A 22,990-nucleotide genomic window follows, 5' to 3' on the forward strand; every position below is an offset into this window, starting at 1 on the left:
CCAAGCCTTGGAAGCCACCTGCCCACAGTGGTGTCTGCACGGTCCTGCTGGTAGGGCCCCTCGGAGCTGTGAGGGGTGGCTGCCCTCCTTGTCCAGCAGGTGCGGGAACAGGGCTGGGGAGGCGACGGTGGACCTGGGCAGGGGCACAGCTGACTAATGGAGGAACAAGCCGTGCAGAGGGCAGGGGCACTGGTGACCGACACTCTCGAACCTTTTCCACTTCAGGCCTTTCCTCAGCCCTGTTTCCTTCCCCCGCCTCTGGGTCTGAGCCCCGCTTCTGACTCCCAGATCTGGGCTCTGCCTGCCTGGCTGGGATGCAGTTACTCTCACAATTAGCATTCTGCTCCATCTCACGGTGGCAGGGCCTCCATGGATCCTGGCCTCTGGCCTGGCTCCCAGGGCTTCTTCATAAATGACCAGTTCTGCTGAATCATCACATCCGGAGTGGGGTTGGGGTAGCTTGCTTCGTCACAGGGTTGTTTCTTTCTCCTCCCCATCCCAGAGCACAACTAGCAGAGAAGCCCCCAGGCCCAGGGTCAAATGCACGTACGCATTAAATTCTGCATTAACCATAGCTGGTGGACCTTCTCCGCAGAGCAGTGTGGGTCTGCCCGGTAGAGGCCCTTCCTTTCAGGAGCAAACACTGGGGCCCAGAGAAGGGAGAGACCTGCTCAAAATCACACAGTCTGTTGGTGGCCGAACCAACACTTAAGCTGAGGACCTGCCCACCCACCAGCCTCCCTAGCGACCTGGGAACATAGGAAACACAAAACAGAAGGCTAGACTGGGAATTGGAAAGCGTTGATGTCTTCCGGGTACAGGAATGCCTTCTTCGGCCGCACTGACCCTCATCCCCAGCCTTCCCCTGTCAGTTCTGGGTCGGGGCTCCCAAGGATGTGGGTCATGAAGAGGACTGTCCACTGCCCTCCGTGTCCTCCAGGAGGAATGTTCAGATGCCTGCGAACACAGGGCCTGTGCCAGGCTCCTAGCTGCATGGACAGTGACCCAGAACGAGGAGAGGAACAAAAGGGCCTTTGGAGGAGCCAGACGGCCTCCAAAAATGTCCCTACCTCCTGCCCCTTTCTCTCGGCCTCACTCTGAGCCGGGTCACTTTAAACACATTCTGCCAAGTGTACTCTTCTGGTGTTGCCATCAGAGACTGGCGGCCTTCCCTTCAGGTGACCCTTCAGGTGGCTGCCTCTGCCCACCTGGACCTCAGACTGGCAGGGAGCAGGCAGTCATGGTAACCTGGCTCCAGGTGTGCCTGGATCGCAGGGCACACGCCTTTCAAGTGACGGGAGTTCCCATCCACCCTCCTGGCCCCTGAGAGTTCCCTTGCTTGGGTGTTCTTGGTCGCCGGCAGTCATGGAATTGGAACAAGGGACAGTCCCCATTATGGGTAGCATGTGGGAGCGGGCGGGAAGAGATGCCACTGGCATCAGACAGGTTGATGAGGTTATCTTGAGGAGGATTGCTGGTGATTGTTTCTTTGCTACTTTATGCTTTTCTCTACAGGGCTTTTTGACTTTTCTACCTTCAGTGTGGCTCTTTTTTATAGCCAGGTAATAATGGCTGATGTTCGTGGCCTCACTGTGGCAGACACTGTGTTAAGCACATTACAGGCATTGACCCATTTTACAGATGAGGAACTGAAGGTAAAGAAGTTAAGTAGCTGCAAGGTCTCAGGGGTGATAAATAGCAAACTGGGACTTGCAGGTCTGCTTGACTCCTAAAGGGGAGGGCGTCTTACATGGGCATTTAAATGAAAGGGGTGGCTCTGTTCCCTTTCTGTTTAAGACACAACTTGGCCTGTCCACCCTGCATGGAGCAGACTATGAGATTCTACCACCCAGGCAGGGCCTGTGGGTCTCCTCCTCACCCTCCCCACAGAGCTTGGCCCAGGGCCAGGCCTCCACTCACCACCCACAGCAAGAAGCAGCGGGAGGGCACTCTGAGGTCTGCAGGGCGAGAAAGAGGAACTTTGCAGGGACTGGGCAGCCAAAGGGGGTGGGTCATACGGTGAGTGGGTTGTGATTGCTGCCTTCTCTCAAGAGCCAGGGGAAAACCCTGAACCCATCACTGCTCACCTGCACACTGCCCTGGGGTTCACAAAACGCTTCCCACCATCGTCCCTTGTGGCATCCGTTCATTCAACAGGTTTCTGTTTGGCACCTCCTGCATGCAGGCCCAGGAGGTGGAGATCAGCCAGGCAGATGCAGCCCCTGCCCCTCCAGGGCCCGTCGGGCTCCTAGGTGGCGGGACCCCTCTCCCAGCCCTGCCCCACCCCACCCCGCCTCCTCCCCGACCCAGTCACTCTCTGTCATTGACGCCTAGAGGTGGCCACACATGGAAAGCTTGTTAGCATGATTACGTGGGCGTCCGATGATTTCCAAGGATAAGCAGCTGTGGCTGTCTTCGAGCCAGGAAAATGTAATCTGGCAGTTTCCAGCGAGTGGCTCAACTATGCTGGCGCCGCTGGGGGTGGATCAGTGGGTTCTCGTGTGGGTCGGCAGACCTCGCTTCAGTTCAGTCCCACTTGCTTTGGCTGTGAGACAGGTGTTTGTTCTGAGCAAGATTAAACACTCCCACAGGTGGGGCTCCTTGTTGTTCATTAAATGATCCTTCTCATTGGTCAGGGATCTCTGGACCCACAACGGGAAGCGGAGGGGGTGGGACCGTGGGGTGGGCGCCCTTCTCTGGTGGGGAGAAGTGTGAGGTGGGCTCAGTGGCCTCCGGGGAGCTGTGCTCACGGTTGGGCCAAGGGCAGTGCTTCCCCCTTGCCTACGAGGGCAGAAAGAAGCCGTTCCATGGTGTTCCCGCCACGGCCCCAGCAGCCAGTGCCATGGGGAGGCCACGGCTCGTAACCTGATGGGATCTGGGGCAGCTGCTAACAAGTAACGCCGTCGTGAAGAAACAGGACCAGAGGTGAGACAGCAACACCCAAACTGAAATTGTGTTCTGTGGACAAAGGCTGGATTTCAACATGGAAACAAGGGCGTTGTTTAATTTCCTAAGCTGGCAAGCCAAGAGAACTTTTTTCCTTTTCTTTGGTTACCCAGAAGGCAGTGTAGGGCCCCGGAGAGAGGGAGCCCCAGGAGCCAGATGCCTGGAGGCCACGTGAGCCCCTCGGCCTTGGTTCCTCAGTCTGCAGAGCTGGGAGGCAGCACCTGGAGGTGGGGTGCAGGGTGTGGGGGACAGATATGGAGCGCTGAGGAAACATGTGGCTGAAGCCTCGGATTATGAGGTGTTAAAGCTTGGTGAGGCCTCGCCAGCATCTAACCCAGCAGTTCTCACCCGGCTGCGGTGTGAAATCTCCTGGAGAAACTTTTAAAAAATACTGATGCCCTTCCCGCCACCAAGGCACCAGGCGGTCCCCCTGACCTGGAGGCTGGGCCTGCAGGGGGCTTTCTGTGAGCCAGGAGTGAGCAGACAGGTGGGATGGAGTTTAGAGGCTTGCAGTGGAGGCTGGGGGAGCATGGCAGCCCCCTGAGGAGGCTCACTGTTGTCTAGGTGAGGCGGGTGCCTCGGGGAGGATCCACCGTGCTGAGACGCAGGTGGGTTCCTGTCTCGACATCAGCAGGTCAGAGGAAGAGGAGCGTCCGTGCTCCAGCTGCCTCTCTCGTGCCCCTTAAACAAGGGCTCAGGTGAGAGCAGCGGCGCCTCGCCCCCAGTCAGCTGGTACCGGCAGGGGGTGGGCTGCAGCGTCTCCGCCCAAACCCAGCTGGCGTGGGGTCCAGCCCTCACGCACCTGCCTCAGGTTGGCTGAGGGGCAGCCCACCTCTGCACCTTGGGACCTTGGGGCAAGACTCAAACCAGGACGGGGCAGATGAGTGAGTCTGGAGGGGGGGGGATGCGTAGGACGCCAGCTCCCTGCAGTGCTGGATCTGGGACGGCACCCCATTCCTTTAGGAGACCCCGTGGAAACCCTGGTTAGGGTGGAAGCTCTGGGTGGGCTGGGCGCTCTGCGGGCTGGAGGGGGCTGTGGGTGGCAGGTTGGCTTCAGCATCTCAGAAGATGCCATAATTGGAGCCTGCGCCTCTATTTTTAGGCTCCATCTCTGCACCAGTGTTTATTTCCCTGGAGTTGGGCCCTGCTCCCAGAGCCGTCCATCATCCTGAGGATGCTGTGTGGCCCCAGGTCACAGCCCTCTGCTGAGGAGGAAGGCACCTGGTTCTGCGGGCGTCCTAGCCGTCGTTTGCATACACTTATTTTTCACCCATCATGTGGCTCGTGGCTCTGACCCTGCGCCCTAGCCCCTTCCAGTGAGAGGAAAGGGGGTTTGTTTCTTTGCTCTCTGAGGTTTTCGCCCAGCCTTCCGCTGCTTTCTGGCCTCTACAGCCAGCCCAGGGGTCCCTGGGGGTGTTTTTCCCTGAGAAGATCAGAGATTCAGTCACCACAGATACTGGCCTACAGATTCGTGTTTGTGGGATGAGGTTCCTGCCTCTGCATCCCCTGTGGACTGGAAGCAAAGCCCGACTTTTGTGTCAGCCCAGGGCACCCATCCCTGGGGCCCCACCTCAGCCTTGTTGATAGCTGTCCAGGTTGGGGTGCCACCCCTGCACCCCTCTCCAGTGGAAGCTGCTGGAGAGCCTGAATGTGGTCTCACCCGGTTCCTGGTGCCCTCAACACACCCCATGCTGATCGCCAGAGAGAGAGGAGGGGCGATGGGCAACAGAGGGCCCACAAAGGTCATATGATGCCGGTGCTCTGGCTTGTGTTTTCCATCTGCCTACCAGGGTTTCACGATTTATTATTTATTATTATCTGATTTTTCCATCAGATTAGATTCCTCCATGCCTTCCGGTATCCTCAAGGCCAAGCTTCTCAGAGCTTTCAGTCACCTGCCTCCTTGGCTGGGAAGGACGTCATTCATCCTATTTTTGGAAGTTTTTTTTTTTAAATCACTGGTTCCTTTTTCTGCAGAACCCCCTGCAGGACTAGTGTCCCACAGAATATACTTTGGGAAAGACAGATCTGCTTTCCTTCTGGATTTCCCAGTCAGGAAGGACTGGCAGTACCTTGGTGGGGGGGCACTCCCGTTCCCAGGGGCCCCCAGTGGCTCCCTGTCTCGTCTGACCTGGTTCCCGTGCTTCACTCTCCAGCGCTGAGGCCTCCGACCTGCCTCAGGGACTGCACTTCAGGGGTGCTCCTCCTCAGGGCTCTGGCCCCGTGCTCCTGGACCTCATCCCCCTGGAGCAGCACCTCCTCCTGTGTCACCCCTTGCAGGGTGTGCCTGTAAGGCAGTCACCTCCTCCCAAGGCCTCTTGGGACCCCACCCCGGGGCTCCTGTCTGAGCCCTTCTCTGTCAAGACTAGGAGACCTCTCAGCCTCCCTCTCCCCATTGCCTGAGTGGGGCCCTCCTCCAGGGCAAAGGACCACAGGAGCAGCGTCACCCCAGGCAGGGCTCACCTCCCCACTCGCCCAGTCCAGGCCAGGTGGTCACTGGCCAGTGCAGGCTTCCTCTCGGGCTGGGTGGAGTGAGCTGCTGCAGTCTCTCAGCCTCAGGGCCATGGGAGTGGCAGGGGCCATCAGACTCTTTGTAAAGACCACTCTGCCAATCCCAGCTCCACCACTCAGGAGCCTTGGGTCTTGGGCACAGTCCATAACTCTCCACGCCACCCATTCCTCTCCTGGGTGTGGTTCATGCAGCAAACTGTGTCATAACATGGCGAAGTCATGACCCAAGGAAGCACAGGATAGGCTGTCACTGAGCAACAGGGCTGTAGGGTCTCAGAGCCACCAAAGTCACTTGACCTCGTGGACCTGCCTCAAGGCCTGTTTCTGTTGTCAGCATCCAGCTGATTGGATTCTGCAATTGAATTTGGGCAGCTTAACAAACCTCCCGAAATCTAAATAACAGTCAGCAAACCTGCTGTAATTGAATTTTTGAGATGCTAACACTGCAAATTGGAAGTGGCTGTTTTCTGCTGAGAGTGCAGGGCCCCATGGTTCTCACTTGAAACCAACGCCCGCTGGCTGTGCTTGTCTTCTCAGAGGCCCTGCGGTGGGGGTCTCTGCACAGCCAGACTGCAGGAAAGCGGGAGGCACTCCCTGCTCAAAGTTCTTAGTGTTCAGGCGAGATGAAAGCCCCCCATGGGGTCCTGGGGGCCCCAGGGAGGTGTGGCCACTCAGGGTCCCAGACCATGGCTGGAAGGCTGCAGGGCTCGGGGGTTAGGCCTTGTCCCCTCCCTGTCCTGCGGAGAGGGAGGGGAGCAGCGCCTGTCCCCATTAATCCATTTACCATGCTGCTGGGTCAGGGAGCACTGCTGGGTCAGGGCATGATGTCAGCATTGTCAGCTGCCGTTCTAAGTTGGGTCTCAGGCTACGGGCACAGCGGGGCCCACGCTGCACTGATGCAGGCTCCCTGCCATGGTGGAGCAGGGAGCAGGGATCCTTCCCCACCCTCCCTGTGCCCTCTCTTCTGTGGAGTGGCAGGGGGCTGAGACGGGGCCAGCCTGGGGTGAGCAGGCACTCAGACAGCATGTGTCCTGTCCCCCCGCCCCTTCCCCACACCAGCTAGTGGCACTCCTTGGCTGTCTGCTGGCCTCCACCTGCCTTGCGCCACCCACCCATGGATGGCTGTGGGTCCCCTTTTGTGGCTGCCTCCTCCCGTGACTCCTGGCCAATGGGACAAGGCTTCTCTCTTATTCCCCTGACCCCCTCTGGGCCCTGCCCGGTCAGTGGCCTAGTGCCTGGCTAGCAAGTTTTGTACCTTGTCATCCAAGAAGCCATCACCTTCTTTTTACATTTTTGAATGTTACTCCCATCAGCCGGAGGCAGGTCCAGGGGCAAGTGCTGGGGAGCCCGAGGGCTCAGGGCAGTGCTCAGGTGAAACGATGGGTACTGGGCCTTGGGGAGCAGCCATCTTTTTTTAAAAAATAAATTTATTTTATTTATTTATTATTTTTGGTGGTGTTGGGTCTTCGTTGCTGCGTGTGAGTGGGGGCTACTACTCATTGCGGTGCGCGGGCTTCTCATTGCAGTGGTTTCTCTTGTTGCGGAGCACAGGCTCTAGGTGCGCGGGCTTCAGTAGTTGTGGCGTGTGGGCTTAGTTACTCTGCGGCATGTGGGATCTTCCTGGATCAGGGCTCGAACCCGTGTCCCCTGCATTGGCAGGCGGATTCTTAACCACTGGGCCACCAGGGAAGCCCCGGGAGCAGCCATCTGCAGACGGAGGAGAGGAGGAAAGAAATTTGGAGAGTGGCAAGGAGGTGGGAAAGCCACGGGGTCTCCCTGGCACTAGATGGGCTGAAGAGCCAAGAGGAAGCAAGGGCATGGAGCGCAGGCAGAGCATGGCCTGGCTGGGCGAGGGCGGGGGTCCCTGGCTTCCTGGCACCTAGAGGTGGATGAGCCATCTGAATATCCCTCCCTGTTCAGAACCCTGCTGGTGTCCCTGAACTTGTCTCCTCACCTCCATAGGCCTGTCCCCTTCCGCTGCAGTCCTGTCCCTCTGCCAGGACCCATCTAAGCACCACCTCCCCCCAAACGTTGTCCTGCCCAGCGCTGGGTGGAGGTGCAGAGGGAGGCGTGAGTGCTGGGCTTCCCCAGCCTTCACCTCACCTGTCCTGAGGCCCCTCCTCAGCCAGTGCTGCTGTCACTCATCTCCAGCCACAGTGTGTGAGGGGAGGGGGGCCCTGGTCATCCTGTGCCTTGACCCCGAGGAGCTTGTGGGCAGGCGAGGGCAAAGCCAGATTCCCCAGAGAAACAAGCAAGAGACAATGCAAAATGGGGCAGCCACAGGGCCCCTGGCTCCCATGTCCCCACCATGTCACCTCCCCCACCTTCCAGACCAATCTGTGCAGCCTTTTGGTTACTTGGTTTCAAAAAGCTGCCTCCCCACCCAGAAACTTGATCCATTTTCCTCAAAGATGGGGGGAAAAAAGCTCCACTTCTAAAAATAGCCCACCTGGCTCTGCTCTGCTGGCTGTTTCCATGGCAACCCACTCCTTCCCAGGAGTTCCAGGTGAAAGAGGGTCCCAGCCCTGGTGCGGGTGCCCAGTGGCTCCTCAGCTGCAGCCGGCTACTGAAGGGTTCAAGGAGACCCCCAAGCGGGGGTGGGGGCACAGCAGAAACACCGGGGCTCCCTCTGGCTCCAAGCCTCTATGATTTGAAGTAAACTCAAGACTGGTTATGTGCAAAAAGTGAGCTGTGCTGATGAGGGTGACAGGGATATTGGTGGGTGGGGGGCCAGGAAGTCCCAGCTCTGCCCTGGCTGCACGCTGGGGACTTAAATCCTTTTCCAGAGGAGGTATGAATATCCCCAGAGTATGGACAAGCACCCTTAGCCAAGGCCACGTGGGGTTGAAGCAGGACTGCCTGGCCCAGAACCGGGCTCCTCCGCTGTCCCAGGCCACCTCCCTGAGCAGTCAGGGAGGCATGTGTGCCAGGCTTGAGGGGAGAACAGAGAGACCTGTGAGGTCTCTGTGCCCAGGTGGGAGTCTCAGTGCTTATCTAGGGAGCATCCAGGGACCACCCCTCAGGGCAGTAAGTCAGAGTACTGATCAGCTTCTGGTGTTGCTGGCAGTCCTTGGCTTGCAGATGCTTCACTCCAGTCTCTGTGTCATCATGAGTGTTTCTGTGTCTTTGCTTCTCTTCCTGTAAGGAGGTCAGTCATATTAGATTAAGGACCCGCCCTATTCCAATATGACTCATCTTAACTAATTATACCTGCATCAGCCCAAATAAGGTCACATTCTGAAGTTCCAGGAAGGGCATGATTTTGGGGGGACACTAGCCAACCCAGGATAAGGGTTGGAAACTCATGCACTTGGGAAGCTTGCCATGGATGGGAGGCCACTGCCGTACTCTGCTGGCCTGGCCGGGATGGACAGAGAAGTTGTGACTGCTGCCTTGTAAACACGTTGGTAACCCGAGTTTTATGGATTTATTCTCATCTAACAAAAAGGAGAATTCATTCTTGCATTTAGCTGGTGAAAATCAGTGGGTATTTCAGGAGTCGGTGCTTTTCTAGAAATGGTTGTGTCTGAGAACAGGCTTGAGCCCTTTATTCCACGGTCATTTGCTGCATGTGATCCCGCCATCCCCAGAGCTGCCTGCACCTTACCTTGAACCCCGCCCCTGGCTTGGAGACTGGGTTGATTGTTCTTTACATGTTCCACAGTCTGGAGCTGCTGTTTGCTTTTGTCACTTTAGCCAGGGAGGCTCGGGGTGCCACTGGCTGAGGAATGTCAGGCCTGAGTTCCCCAGGAAGTCTTTCTCATTAGAAGGTGCAGGCTCGTTGGTGCAGAGTTGCCTGGGGAAGAAGAGCAGAGTCACCTTCCCCATCTGCCAGGCCCGCTTCCTGGTCTCAGAAGCCACAGTCTTTGCAGCTGGTGGAGCAACTCACTGGGCTCCTGCTGAGTCGCTTTTCTGTGAAGGTTTGATCTGAACGTTAGAAGCACACCCAGAGCAGCAGCGCAAGACAGGCAGGCAGAGCAAGGCCTGGGGAAGCAGGGGTTCAGCACGATGGCCCTGGCAGCTGGGGCCGGGAGGATGGGAGGGCAGAAGCCCCTGCCGCCTGCCCCCTGCCTGGGCCTCCCCTTTGCCCCCTCCAGCTCTCCAGTCCTTCTTCCAGTTTGGCTCCCTGGGGTCACTGTCCTTGGAGGCTGGCCATGCAGGGATGTGGGCTTCTGTTCTCTGGCTGCTGGTGGTCTTGGCCAGATGCTTCCTGCCCTGAACCTCAGCCCTCCCGCTGAGATGAGGGTGTGGGTGGCAGGGTCTGCAGTCCCGCCGCCACCCCCAGTACAGACATTCTGGCTCTGTCCTCTTCCTGGTGAGGCTAACAGTCTCGGGAGGGGTGGGGGAGGAGGGTGAGATGATGTAGGCTAGCAGGGAGAGGGCAGGGTGAGATGCCTCTGTTAGTGACCCCCTCAGTGTGGCCTGTGCTGAGAGACCAGGGGAGGGACCCCAACCCCACCACTTACTCTCTGTAGGACCCGTCCTGCTCTGATCCTCTGCTTTCTCACCTGTAAAATGAGGGTGCTAAGGGTGCAAAGATTAAGTGAGTTATTTGTCCAGTGCTTTAAGAAGTGCCAGCACCTTGTGTATGCCCTGGCCACTACTGCCACTGTCCATTGCTGCCACCGTCCATTGCTGTGGCTGTTTGCTGCCGGACGCCGCCTTCCCACCCAGCCCTTCACGGCTGAGCAGTAGGAAGCTGCCTCTTCCAGAGCTTGCTTCCCGAGCTGCTGAGACTGGGCTGGGTCTGAGTGCAACTCACGCAGCATTTCCCGGGGCTCACCAGCTGGTGCAGAGCCAGCCAGAGGCCAGCATGAGTGGAGCAAGGCAACTGACCGCAGGGAGCTCGGTGGGGGTGGGTGAGGGGCCCTGCAGGCCAGCGTGTCCCGGGGAGAGCGGGAGAGACGGGCCTTGTGCTCAGGGGTTGAGATTCGGCGTGGAGGATGGCAAACGATCTTCACCAGGCAGAGGGCAGGTGCCATGTGCACTTTGGGCTCCCCTAACCGGCCCCTTGCTCACACCTACTGCCCGGTGAAGGGGATCTCCTGTCCAGTCCTGCCTCCTCCACCCTCGGCCCTGTGCTGGCACCTCCCCACTGCGCAGGGACCGCAGGCTCCTCATGTCAGCGGCTGGGGCAGACGTGTGAGCGCCCCCGCCTGGGTAGGTGCCCCGGAGCTCAAGCCTCTGCTCTCCGACCACCTGATTTTTCCTACACCAGGGGCAGCCTGGAAGCTCCGCCACATAGCTGCTCTGTGCTGAGTTCTGGCCTTCACATGAGCTTTGAGGCAGGCCAGGGCTCCACCGTGGGTGGATGTGTGGCTTCGATGTGGTCCTAGATTCCAGTTGCTGCTATTCTTGTATTTATATAGTTGCAGAATTCCTGTAGGATTTTTAAGTCCATGGATAGTTCAGTGTCTGCTGTGTTATTGAGATGTGGATTGTTACTTTGTTCCTCTCAGATGCTCACTGTGCCTGAGTTTTATTCCCAGTGGGAGTGGGGACAGTGAAGATGTGTGGGGTCAGAAAAGCCTGAGAACCCCCAAGGCCACAAGCTTGAGAACCACAGCCTAAGCGACTTTGCACGTATGAGTGTTTTCCTTCCTTGGACGACATGCACCACCAGCAGAGCTCCCGTCCGGGGGGCAGGTGGGGGTGTGGGGGGGGGGCAGTGGAAGCCGAGGAGCCCTTTTCATGGCTCTAGATGGGTAACTGCCAGTTCATCCTTCAGAAAGCACAAGATGAGTTAATGCCATCTATTCTTTTTGCTACTTTGAGGAACGTCACATTGAGTGGTTTCATTTGCATCTCTGATGTTGAGCTTCATCTGTGTGTCCCACATGGATTTACTCCTTGCAAAGACCCCTGACCCTGAACTGAGACCTGGGACTCAGCCTGGCCACAGTTCACCATTTGGGGGCCAGGGTCCCCTTCATTGTTCAGCTTTGCCCTTCAGTCTGTCACCAGCCTCCTCTCATCCATGGACCTCTGCTCAAATGCCCACATACTCTGTTTTGCCAAGGGATGAAGGCCCAGGCTCCTTAGCTGTGCCCTCTCCAGCTAGCTCCTCTGTGCTACTACTCACATCCTTCTCCAGACCCTGCCCTTCTGTGTGTGACCTGCCGCTTCCATGCAGGCCTCCTGGGATGCACCCAAGATCATTCATCCAGTCACTCCTCCTCTCGCCCCTCCCCCCCCCATTCTGATCTCACTGTCCCTCTGAGAGGTACTTTGCCTGCGCATCCCCATAGAACAGACTTTGCTGGTCAGGTGTCTTCCCATCCCTCCCCTAGCAACACAGCCAGCAACTTGGGAGCAGAACAAGCACTTTCCTGTGTCCCTGGCAGCTGGACCTGAACTTGGACCCTAAGAGCTGCTTGCTAAGGTGCGATTACCCACCCTCTGCCCGTCCCGCAGGAAGATGCTCCGAGTTAGGTTGGTCAGTTCTTTCTCAGAGCACAGGGGGTCACTTTCAGGCTGACCCACAGTCAGCATGCCCCCGTGTGCCCCTCCCAGTGCCCAGCAGCAGCTGTGCTGACTGGTTGGTGGCCATTCTGGTTGTTTGACACGTTGAACCTGGAAAGTGAGAGGAGGTTGCGTTGTAACTAAGAGCCTAGGCTCTGAAGCCGGACAGGCCTGGAGGCTCCAGAATTTCCCCGCCTGTGGCCCTGGGCAATTTCAAAGCACCTGTCTGCCCCCTCAAACCTACCTCACTGGGTCATCAACGTGTATTAACCAAGGCAGCGCCCTGCCCAGTGCCTGGCACCCAGGAAGGCAAGATACGCGTCAGCCATTGGAGCCTTTCTAAGGTGATCCAGAGAGAGGAAACAATTCCGTGCAGATCCCCCTGGGTTCAGATCCAGCACTGCTCCCTTGATAACAGGCCCTAAACCGGTGGCTTGGTGTCTCAGAAGCTGCGTTTTCACGCCTGCACTGCTGGTCACTGAGGTTCGGCGTTCACACTGGTCAAGCGAGTGGCCCAGGGCCTGGCCCGGCACGTGTGGTCTCCAGACACTGGGTCATTTCGGGGCTGCAGTTGGGCTGGATGGGGTGGGCGAGCCCTGCCCCCAGCCTGGATGCTGCCCACTGCCACCTCCTCGCTCCAGGCACCCCTCCGAGGCTGGCCAGGCCCTGCCTCCAGCTCAGGGCGTGTGCGGAGCAGTGTCTCAGCTGTGGCCACCCCCATGCACCCTGTCTGCCATGGGAGGTAAATCTGTTCTCTCACAATGCGTCCTTTTTTCAAAAATTTCTATCTTGGGTTACAGATTTCCTTCACCAAAAAAAAAAAAAGTTGTTAATTATTTCTAAATCAAGGCATCTCAGACACCGCTCAGCAATTACAGCCTCTGGTACTCACAGGCCAGTGTCGAAGTAGCAGCAGGGCCCAGGCCAGCTCCCCACACCACCCCACTCGCCGCAGAGCACCCCGGAGGCTCCCATAGCCCCGCGCCCCTTTGGACACAAGCTGGGCTGGCAGTGGGCCAGGCTCCAAGGTACCTCAGACTCCCAGGAAGGGGTGCCGAGGGCACCTGGGGTCGAGTAAGCAGGGAGGGGGTGGGGCGTGAGCACCTGCCTGGCTCCTCATGGAGGCCCCCAGGCGTGAAGAGGGTGGCTCTGGAGGCAGACACACTAGCCAGGGGGCCTGGGCCAGGGCTTCACCTACCTGAGCTTCATCACCTGTCTGTCCCCTGGGAGTGGTACAGTCCCTACCCTGACAAGGCCATTGAGAGGCCACAGCCAGTGTCTCCACACAAGAGACGCCCATAGGTGAGCATGGCCTTGCTCCTCAGGAGAGACCTGCGGGAGGGGGTCACCGGTCGCAGCGGGGAGGGAGCTGTGACTGTGGCCTGGGGGGTCTTCAGGCCAGCTCTGAAGATGGGGCGGCATTGGGCTGGGCAGGGGTGAGACCTCTGAGGAGCTGGGGGTGGTGAGGAGGTTCCAGGCAGTGGGAACACAGTGGGGATACAGTGGGGACACAGAGGGAAAGGCCCGAAGCACGAGCACTCATTGTTTGCAGGGACCGGGGGTGGGCGGACAGTGGAGAGCAAGGTCAGGTTGGCGGGGGAGGCATGGGTCAGCCCGAGCTGGGCCTGTGACGTGGCGACAGTGCCCGGGCTTCATTCAGGGTCTGCGGGGTCTGGGATGGGAGCCGCTTCCACACAGCCATCTCCACCTCTTCACCCGGACAGCCCACCCCTGCCTGCACATCAGCTTGGGGGGTGCTGGTGCCCCCTGCAAAGCACAGCCCAGGCCCTGTCATTCAAGCTGGTCCCCTCTTCCATCCCCCGCACTGACTCCAGAGGGGCTGTGCAGACATCTCGCCCTGGCCAGGAGCCGGCATCTCCCGGGCCTCTGGGTGTGTGTTGCTCCGTAAGAACCATGGCGACCCCGCGTGTCTCCACAGATGACTCTGGGGACGACGAGGACGAGACTGCCTCCCCAGCTGATAAGAGCGAGCTACACGACACCATCAAGAAGCTCTCCCTGAAGCTGGACGACCTCAGCACGTGCAATGAGCTCGTGGCCAAGCACGGCGTGGCACTGCAGCGCTCCCTGAGCGAGCTGGACGGCCTCAGGATCCCCTGTGAGAGTGGCGAGAAGCTGAAGGCGGTCAGCGAGCGGGCCACCCTTTTCCGCATCACTTCAAATGCTATGATCAATGTGAGTGCCGCCGGCCCGGCCCAAGGCCCCAAGGGGGAGGTGGCTCCCCAGTCCCCCAGTGGGTGGCCAGGGTGAGGGACAGGCCAGGGCTCCCTCTTGCTCTCGTCATCCTCCGTGTCATCTCATCCACGCGTCGTCACGGGGTGAGGACACTGCTTTTCATTGTTGGGTGGAGCTTGGAGTTGGGTGTGAGATCCGGCTAAGCCCGCAGGTGCTTCAGGCCTGGGTGAGGAAGGGAGCGCCCAACCTAAGCAGCCGGCTCAGCACACACAGTAGGGACGCGGCTGCCGCATTTTTCAGCAACAGCTGCTGCTGCTCTTTCCCCCAGTACGTGGCCCAGATGCAGCAGGATTGGGACCTGTAACCATGGGGGGCTTGCATGTGTGGTGGGGGTCCCTCAGTCAGAAGAGCTTTCGAGTTGAGGCCACCACAGCCGTGCCAACCTGATAGTAAGTAGCTGAACGAGGACCCACGTCTGTGGACTGAGGGGTTCAGCCCCAGGAGTTCCCCCTTTCCACGGGTTCTGGGAGCCACACAGCTGTGACCGCGAACCGGGAGGGTCTCTCCGTGGTGGCAGAGAGTTCAAGGCTGAACCGAGCTTCTGGGTCCTTCCTCTTTCTGCCTGATGAGTGTTCCCCAGAGGTGCATGTGCTCCCTCTGGACACAGGTCTGATGTGTCAGAGGAGGCCACAGCCTCCTCCCAAGGACAGCCCCCAGGATGAGCACATCCCAGCTAGGATGGCACCGTGGGAGCTGGGGGCCAGAGCACAGAGGTGTGGGGAGATGGAGGCCGCCTCAGAGGAGGTGGGTCCAGAGAACGCGGTTCAGGCAGGCTGGCCGCAGAGACAGTGGGCAGTACCAGTGCCCAGGTGAGCCCCAGCTGGGGGATTCAGCCTCCAAAGCAGGGGGTCAGAGCAGAGACTAGGCTCTCTGTCCAACACCAGGAAACCTGAGGGCAGGGTGGGAAGGTGGAGGCTGGAGCCCACTGCAGGCCAAGACCCTGTACCCTCTTCCCAGACTCCAGGGAAACACGCACAGGTGCCCGCAGGTGTGGACTTTGTCCATGGCGTTCAGGGGTGCAGTGGCGCCCACGTGCAGAGAGGCTGCTGGACTGCAGCTCTGTGGCCGCCCTGCTGTTTGGCCCTGTCACTGGTCTTCTCTCTCCTTTTCCCGTGTCCACCCTCTGGCCTCCTTACAGCCCCCAGACTCTAGGGGCCTCTGTCACTGTCCTTCTTCCAGTGACAGGCACCGATATCGAGCATTTAAGGCATAATGATGCATTTGTGCTTCCCCGCGGTTTCCCTGGCATGGCCTCCCCACATGCGGAGACTAAAGCCGCATCGTCTTGAGTAAGTGGTTTTGGTTTTTCCCAGATAATGTGCTGCTCAGCTGGCGTCTCTAGCGAAAGTATTTTATCAGGCATCAGAGGCTCATCTGTGTTTACGAAGCCATAAAAACAGCTCGCTACCTAAGTGCGTAATGAATTGTTTGATGGGAAGCTCAGGCCCCTGGGGATGATTAGCAAGCCTGTTAGCAGTTCTGGCACCTGGAGTGCTGGACCCAAGTGACGAGCCTGCACCCTGGGCTGGGATCTGCGCCCCCTGCAAACATGAACCTGACGTGAGGGCCTCTCCCATCCATCTCCACTGTGGGGGCACAGAAGTGAGGTGCTGGGAGCCCAGCCTAGTGCAGAGTCCTGCATTTATTCCAGGGACCCTTCCTGACAGCTGCTTCTCACCTGGCAAGAGCCGGCTCAGTTCTGGGAGGCTGTCAGACCCTGAACGCCCAAACCCCCGCTGTGTGCAGAGGGGCCACCTAGGCAAAGCGTCCCCACTCCTGGCCAGGCTTTGGCCTCCACCCCTGTTACTAGGAGGGGTTTGGACCAGGGAGCTGTAACTAAGGCATCCATGTGGCTCCCACCCCCGAGCCCCGAGGGGAGCCCACTCCCATCCAGGACCCCTTAGCCCTCCCCACAGCTTCGTTAGTACCGCTAATATCCACGTGGAGACAGAGGCACAGAGAACTCCCTGAGCTGCCCAGGGTCACCAGCTGCTAAGTGGCCAAACTGGACGCAAACCCAAGTCTGTGTAGCGCGCTGCGGGAGTCATGGCCCTCGTGACGGTGAGGGTGAGACCCTCAAGGGCTGCAGAGGCCCCCTTCCACTCTGAGGTCAGCACATGGAGGGTGGCCTCGCATCCACCTGGGGCAAACCCCCATTCTCAGGGACCTGAGTCCCTGGTGTGCCTTTTACCTTTAGGCTGCAGCCCTACCAGGGTCTTTCCTGGGAAGGTGGGGACCCAGGATGGGTGGAAGCCACCCCCAGCTGTCCCCAGAAGGCACAAATCCTCATCCCTCAGATCCGCCCAGATCTCAGTGTAAGAAGAGGAAGCTGCTTCCCCCACACTGGCTTCCTACTGCCTCTCCACCATCCCCTCCCTGCCCCCTGCCCTGACTGACGGGAGCCGCTACTGGGGAACTCAAGGAATCTCTCCTCCCACCAGCCGCACAGCCAGGGCAGCCCCCTCCTGTGGATGGTGAATGGCTCTGGGTTTTCCACCTCGTGGGCTCCGATTAAGCCTGGGTCATGGAAATGGAGCAGAAAATGGGGGACGGCAGGCCACACAAAGCCCGCAGGCAAACACATCCTGTGGAGGGCCCTGGGCAGGCTGCACTTTCCCCACACAGGGAGATGCACTGCTGCTTCTTCACCTTCCCCCAAGACGGCCAAGAGTCTGGGGTTGTTCAGCCTTCAGGAGAGAAGTAGAGGGAGATTTCTAAACCTTCAGATTCAGGAGAAGGCATCACTATCATTAGCCTTTAGATCCTGAGCTCCCAGCAGGGCAGGGAGGGAGGCTCTCTGGACAGTTTCCAAGATCCCAGGAACCGTGGCTACTGAGGCAGGCCTGTCCCTGTGGCCCTGCTCCCCAAGGGGGCATCTGGCCCTCACCTTGAGGCTGGCCCCTTTTGTACGTGTTTCAGGGAACAGGATGTCTGGGGGAGGTTCTGGATCAGGAATACTGAACTGTATTGCCGTTGCCTGCACTGTACCCTCTAGAATACCCCTTCCCCACCCTTCAGATGCCTGGCAGATCCCTTTTTATCCTTCAGAACCCCACATGGATGTCACCACGGCCGGGAGGCTCTCCGAGTTCCCCATCAGGAAGCCGTTCCTCCCGGTTAGATCCCCCAGTGGTCCCAGCCCACCGAGCAGTGTTTAGCCCATTATTTCAACGTCTGATCCCCCACCAGGCTTTGTGCCCCTTGAGGTCAAGCTCAGGTCTTACTCACCTGTGGCCCCAATAGTAGCCCAGTGGGAGTGCCCGATACACTCTGTCTCAATCAAAGTGGGTCTTGTATCTCAGGGGTAAAAGTTCTAAGTGGCCCACATCTCACTTACCTGCTAAGTGACCATTTACAAAGCCATTCTAGCCCCGTTTCCTCACCTGGACGAGGTCAGTGAGGAAGTGCAGGCTCTGAGCAGGGTGCAGAGCTGCTGGTCACTACCCCTCGCCACCCTGGTCACCTGGCCTTGCAGAGAAATGACCCAGCTTGGTTGCTAAGACACAGGAACAGAGCTTTATGAAATCAAGTCATAAACGTGTTTTTTTTTTTTTTCCACGGGAACGTGGTACTGAGCCCCGGCCTCCTTCCCTCCTATTGTGGTTTCGGTTGGCAGGGTTCTTTCTAGCAGGCCTGCGAGGGTGGTGCCTGGTGGGCCTTCAGGAGGCCTCGGGGGGCAGCAGCTGAGCAGGTCAGCGGCCCCATAGTGAACTTGGGGCTCAAGCAGTTAGGAAAGTCCTGCCTGATGGGATTTGAACCCAGACCTGAGTGGCTTCCCACTGATCCTGCCCTGGGCCTTTGCCAGGTAGGGACTCAGCGAGGACCAGGCAGACCCGTCCGGCCCCTGAGGATCCAGGGGTCCCAGGGATGGTCCAGGGATCTTCCTTGTGATGCTGAGTCTCACGTGGGCTCAGCAGTACAGCCTTTGGGAGGAGTAGCTAAGCAGGGCAGCAGCTCACACACCCACTGGTGAAGGCCAAGTGTGTAGAGGGCCATGGAAGGGCTGGGGAGTGACCCTCAGTGGCAGGGTGGGGCCTGCAGAGGGAGAGGTAGTGGCCACAGAGTGGGGCCGGAAAGGGTCAGGAGGATTTCTCCCAGGCAGGGAAGGAAAACACTAGCTGTGGACACTTGCTGTGCGCAGGGGGTGCCGAGCTTTTTACACATGGTTCCCTGTAAGCGTTGTGCTGGGACGGCACCCACGCCATCAGGCTCTAAAGCTCCCCCACCCTTTTACCCTTCCTGGGCCTCTGCGGACAGTTCCCCAGTTGTGGTGGCCCCTTGGGCAGGACCTGGTCTTTGGGCGAAGCTCGCTGGCTGTGTGGATGACGGCCTTACCACCCACTGCCCTGGAAATGAGAGCAGACACATCTCCTTCCCACCTGGGAGGAACAGGTGTGGGGTTCACATGACCCCTGACTGTCCCCGGGGGCCCAGCAGCCCCTCCCAGCCTCCTCTCCCACCTGTTCCCCGTCTGCCTCCCGTCCCCTGCCAGAGTTGGCCACTCACCTAACCTGAGGAGGCCACAGCCTCTCAGACCCTCCCCACCTATCGCCCCTCAGATGTACATTACCTCTCCTGGGAAGCCCACCCGCAAGCCCACGGCTACTCCCAGGGCCCATCTCACAGTCCACCTGGCTGGGTCGGCCCTGGGTGCCAGGGGCTGGTGGGGCCCTGGCCAGCAGGGAGCCAGGACAGGAGAGAGAATCAACTACCCATGGTCACGTCGCCTGCAAGGCGTTCTGCATGCACCATCTCCCCCCGACCCACTCAGCCGCTTATAGTGGGGAAACTGAGGCAGCTGCTAAGGATAGGAGCCCAGGTCTTCAGGCTCCAGAGCCTTGCGCCTCATAGGAGGGAAATAAACCCATCCCTCCCTTGAGCGGGGGAAGGAGGGTCAGGAACCCCTCCTCTGCCCACCTTTAACCCACTCCCAGCTCCGCATCCCCGCCCCACTCTGCTGACTGTCGCCCTGTCTGCAGGTCCACGAGTCTCGTGGGCTTTTCTTTCTTTCTTTCTTTTTTAAATAACTTATTTAATTGAAGTATAGTTGACTTACAATGTGGTGTTAATTTCTGCTGTACAGCAGAGTGACTCAGTTATACACATGTATACATTCCTTTTTATATTCCTTTCCATTATGGTTTATCCCAGGATGTTGAGTATAGTTCCCTGTGCTATACAGTAGGACCTTGTTGTTTCATGGGCTTTTCTACTGCAGCAGTGTGCAGACAGGACACGGTCTCCCTGGTGATGCTGGGAGCCCTGGAGCTTCCATGCCTGGCACAGTGTCCAGCATATGGGAGCCTCAGTGAATAAGAGAGAGGAGTTGGTTGTGAAAGAACGTGGGAGCGACTGAGTGAATTGCTTAGTGTCTGGCAAAATTCCCTAGTGGGTGATTTTGTGAGTCTGATCAACGGCAGTGCGGCGGGTCCATGCTTGGATCACCGTCTGGGTAACTGCGTTTGATGCCATTTAGAAGGAACTTCACAGCGCAGTGATCAGCCGTGGTTCAGAGACTGAGCCTCGAAGCACTGCACGTGTGCAGGGCTCCCCCGGCCCTGATGTGGGGACCGCAAGCGGCACCTCCCTCCCCAAGAACCAGGACGCATGCGGTGTTACAGCATTGGCTCCATCACGAGGTTTGAGGTAGAGAATGGCAGAATTAATACATGTTACCAGCTCAGGCTTTGGGTATTTGTTTCCATAAAGTGAAAAGAACAAACTCCCATTTTCTTCTTTTTTCCCGCAAGTTTGTCTTTGTGGGAAAGCAGAGCGCTTGGAGGCAGGCCTCTGGGATGGTGGCAGTGTGATAGCAGGCGCCCGCCCCAGTTTCCTCCCGTTACTTTGCTTCTCACAACGGCCACGTGAGGTTGGTGTCATTACAGCTTCCTTGTCATCGCTGTCGTTTGTATTATTCACGTGCCACCCCCGAGGCCCAGAGCGGTCATTTTGCCCAAGGGTGGCAGGCCCGGCGGCTACATGAGCACAGAGGGTCACAGCCATTGGTCCTGGGCCATCCCCATTGCTGGCTGCGGGGCTCTGTGCAGAAGGCCAGGGCTGTGTTACCTGTCACTAGGCCCAGCACACCTGGGCTCCCCTGTGGGTTGGCCTTGGGCCCCTGCCCTGGGCAGAAGAGCCCCACAGTGGTGCCACGGTCATTCTGGGGCGAGCCTGCCCTGGGCTGGTAGGGTGCACGCTCCCCTCCCTGTGGGGGAAATAGGGTCTGTCCACCTGCCAGGCGGTGGAGCCTGGCAGGGAGAGAGCCGCTTCTGTGACTCTCAGGCAGGCCCGGAGGCAGCCACAGTACCAGCGTGAAGGCGCTGAGCCCCTCCGTCAGCTGGCAGCCTCGGGGCTTGCTCCCCACTTCTGCTTCTGCAGGCCCCCTCCTGACATGGCCCCTACACCTGAGTTGTGAGAGGCCCCTCAGAGTTGGGGGGCCCTTGACCTCAGGAATAGGTTTTGGGCAGCCAGTGGGCAAGCAGAGCTGGATGGTAGGCGAGCCCCACAAAAGACCAAAGACAGTCGAGGTGCAGAAAGCCAGGGGGTGTGTGCTGGCCAACAGAGGGTGGTGCCCACCAGGCCCCCCTCCAAGGGCCCAGTGGGATGGACCCGGCATGCTTTTACCAAGGAAGGTAGTGGCCCACGAGGGACACACCCTGGTGCCCGCAATAGAGCTGGCCGGGTGGGATGGGGCGCAGATCCTGACGGCAGGGGCATGGGGAAGTGGCGGAGGACGCATGCCCAGGACAGCTGGGCCTGGAGGGAGGGGGCTTCAGCTCCAGTTGGAGGAGCTGTGAGAGCATGATGAGGGGGGAGCAGAGGCACTGGGGGCTGGGGGAGGCGGCCGGTGGGAGTGGGAACAGGGGCGCAGGTGAGGATATGTGGGGGAGGCGGGGGGTACATAGACGCAGAGGCAGCAACTCAGGGCACTTGGCCAGGACCTTGGATTTGTGGCATCATAGAAACGGACCAGATCAGAAGGGGCTGTTTACCGCTGGAAATGCTCTGAGGCTTCACTGAGCCCTGTTTGGAGATCATGAGGGGCTCCTCGCACCCACCCAAGCAGAGTGGTGGTGAGAGGCCCCAGAGCCGCCCTCCTCGTCCTTCCGGGGCCTGTGGGCAGGTTGCTGTCCAGCTGACCTCTGTTCTGCCCCTGACAGCTTGCTCACTTCAGGCTTGGGGAGATGAGTAAAAATAGATTCCAGGACGGTCTAAAATCAGTTGGCAAACTGGCAGCCAGATGGTGCTGGTTCCTGTGCACGAGGGGTAAACTATTTTGAATGTGGAAAGGGCTATTTTAAAGTTTGAACTGAAGTGAGAAGCTGACTCCCCAGTGCTGTGAGTGAGTCACATTAAGAAGAAGCCGTGACCATCCCCTCCGTGTCCGAGAGGGGCCGGCCCCTGTATGCGGGGCAACCCGAGCCGAGGGCCACGTGAGAAGGGGGCCCAGCCCTGGGAGCTGCCCAGCCTCCAGGGGCCGGGAGGGTGGTGGATACGGAGCATGGCGGCGTGGCTGAGACTGAGCCAGATGGACCCCCGGGAGAGCCTGGCACCCCCATCGCAGCTCCTGGGGGACCCGCTCTTGGTCTTGGAGCATGAGATGGCTGTGTTTCATCCAGCATGGCTGCCTCCAAGCCAGACAGTCCCAGCCTGAATCTCAGCCCTTTCCCACCGTCGGGAGGTAATGTGCTGAGGCCAGCCTGTTGCTCCTCAGTGGGAGGGGAAGGAGAGACTGTGTTGACCCTGATGTGTCCCTAGTGTGAGCTGCTGGCCATGCAGAGGGGCTCAGGGAACCCATGATTCTGCACGTTTTTCTTCTGTTCGCCACCTTTATTATTACTACAGACCATTGAGAGGTGGGTCCTAGTGACCTGGCCATGTGAGGATCGATGTGGTGGGGTAGATGGTGGGGCAGCCTCGGCCCTGGCCACCCACTGACCTGGCAGCCCTGCGCCTGAGAGCCACGGCAGGCCAGTCATGTGGCTGTCAGCCCCAGGGCAGGTCCTGGCTGGCTGCAGGTGGAAACGTGGCCCTTTCTCCCTTCCTCCCTGCAAGCAGGGTTATCAGAACCTGCTGTGTGCAGACAGCTGGGGACAGTCACCGAGCTGGCCCTGTCGGCCCAGGGCACCCGCCCAGCCTGGAACCACCAGGCATTTGGCCCTTGTCCCCACCTCCTCTGTGGCTCCGAGGGCTGCCCACCCGACATCCAGCGACTCTCCGGCACCCTCCTCATGGCCCGGCTAGGATGGCAGTGACCGTGCAGGAGACTGATGGTTTCCATGTGGCCACTGAAGGCTGGGCCCGAGCGGGGTCCCGGCTCTGCAGACTCTCCTAGAGCTTGAGAGGCTCCTCAGGCCATACACAGGGTGGGCAGGAGACCCAGGCCACTGCCCACATGCCCTGCTCGCCCGCCCGCATTTGAGGAGCAGCAAGGTTGTGGTCGGGATTAGGATTAGGAACAGCAAAAGCGATTAGCGTTCGTCCTCCTTCCTCCTGGGCACAGCTGGGCAAGGTTTCCGGCTCAGACACTCTGCATCTGTCCTGTGCGACACCTGTCGGGGTGACTGGTAGCCACTCCCATTGGGCCCCGACACGCTTCCCCGGGCAGACAGCCCTCATAGCCCCCTTCACGGGCCCGGCTTCTGGGAAGGGAGAGTCCCCGGTGGGTGCCTCCGTGCAGGGGCATGGGGGAGGTGCCGCCATTTCCTTTCTGGGCTTTTGGTTCTCACTCTGCTTTGGGCGTGTCAACAGGCCCCCTGCCTTCCCCACAGAGGTAGAATCGCATTGCCCACAGGACCCTGCACCTCTTCATCTC

The 22,990-nt window shown here is 59.0% G+C and overlaps 1 protein-coding gene across 6 annotated transcripts in view; it reads left to right on the forward strand.

The window, feature by feature from the left end:
- Positions 1 to 22,990, forward strand: part of OSBP2 (oxysterol binding protein 2) — a 139,994-nt gene that overhangs the window by 93,096 nt on the left and 23,908 nt on the right. For all 6 annotated transcript variants that reach the window (XR_012325253.1, XR_012325254.1, XM_073790298.1 and 3 more), the window contains exon 3: positions 13,859 to 14,115. Coding sequence is in view for 4 of the 6 variants with exons in the window: in XM_073790298.1 (XP_073646399.1) it covers positions 13,859 to 14,115 (257 nt within the window). In the remaining 2 variants the exon portion in view is untranslated. The remainder of the gene's footprint in view (positions 1 to 13,858; positions 14,116 to 22,990) is intronic.

This window comes from Tursiops truncatus, chromosome 13 (assembly GCF_011762595.2).
Source record: "Tursiops truncatus isolate mTurTru1 chromosome 13, mTurTru1.mat.Y, whole genome shotgun sequence".
In the NCBI taxonomy this organism is placed as follows: domain Eukaryota; kingdom Metazoa; phylum Chordata; class Mammalia; order Artiodactyla; family Delphinidae; genus Tursiops; species Tursiops truncatus.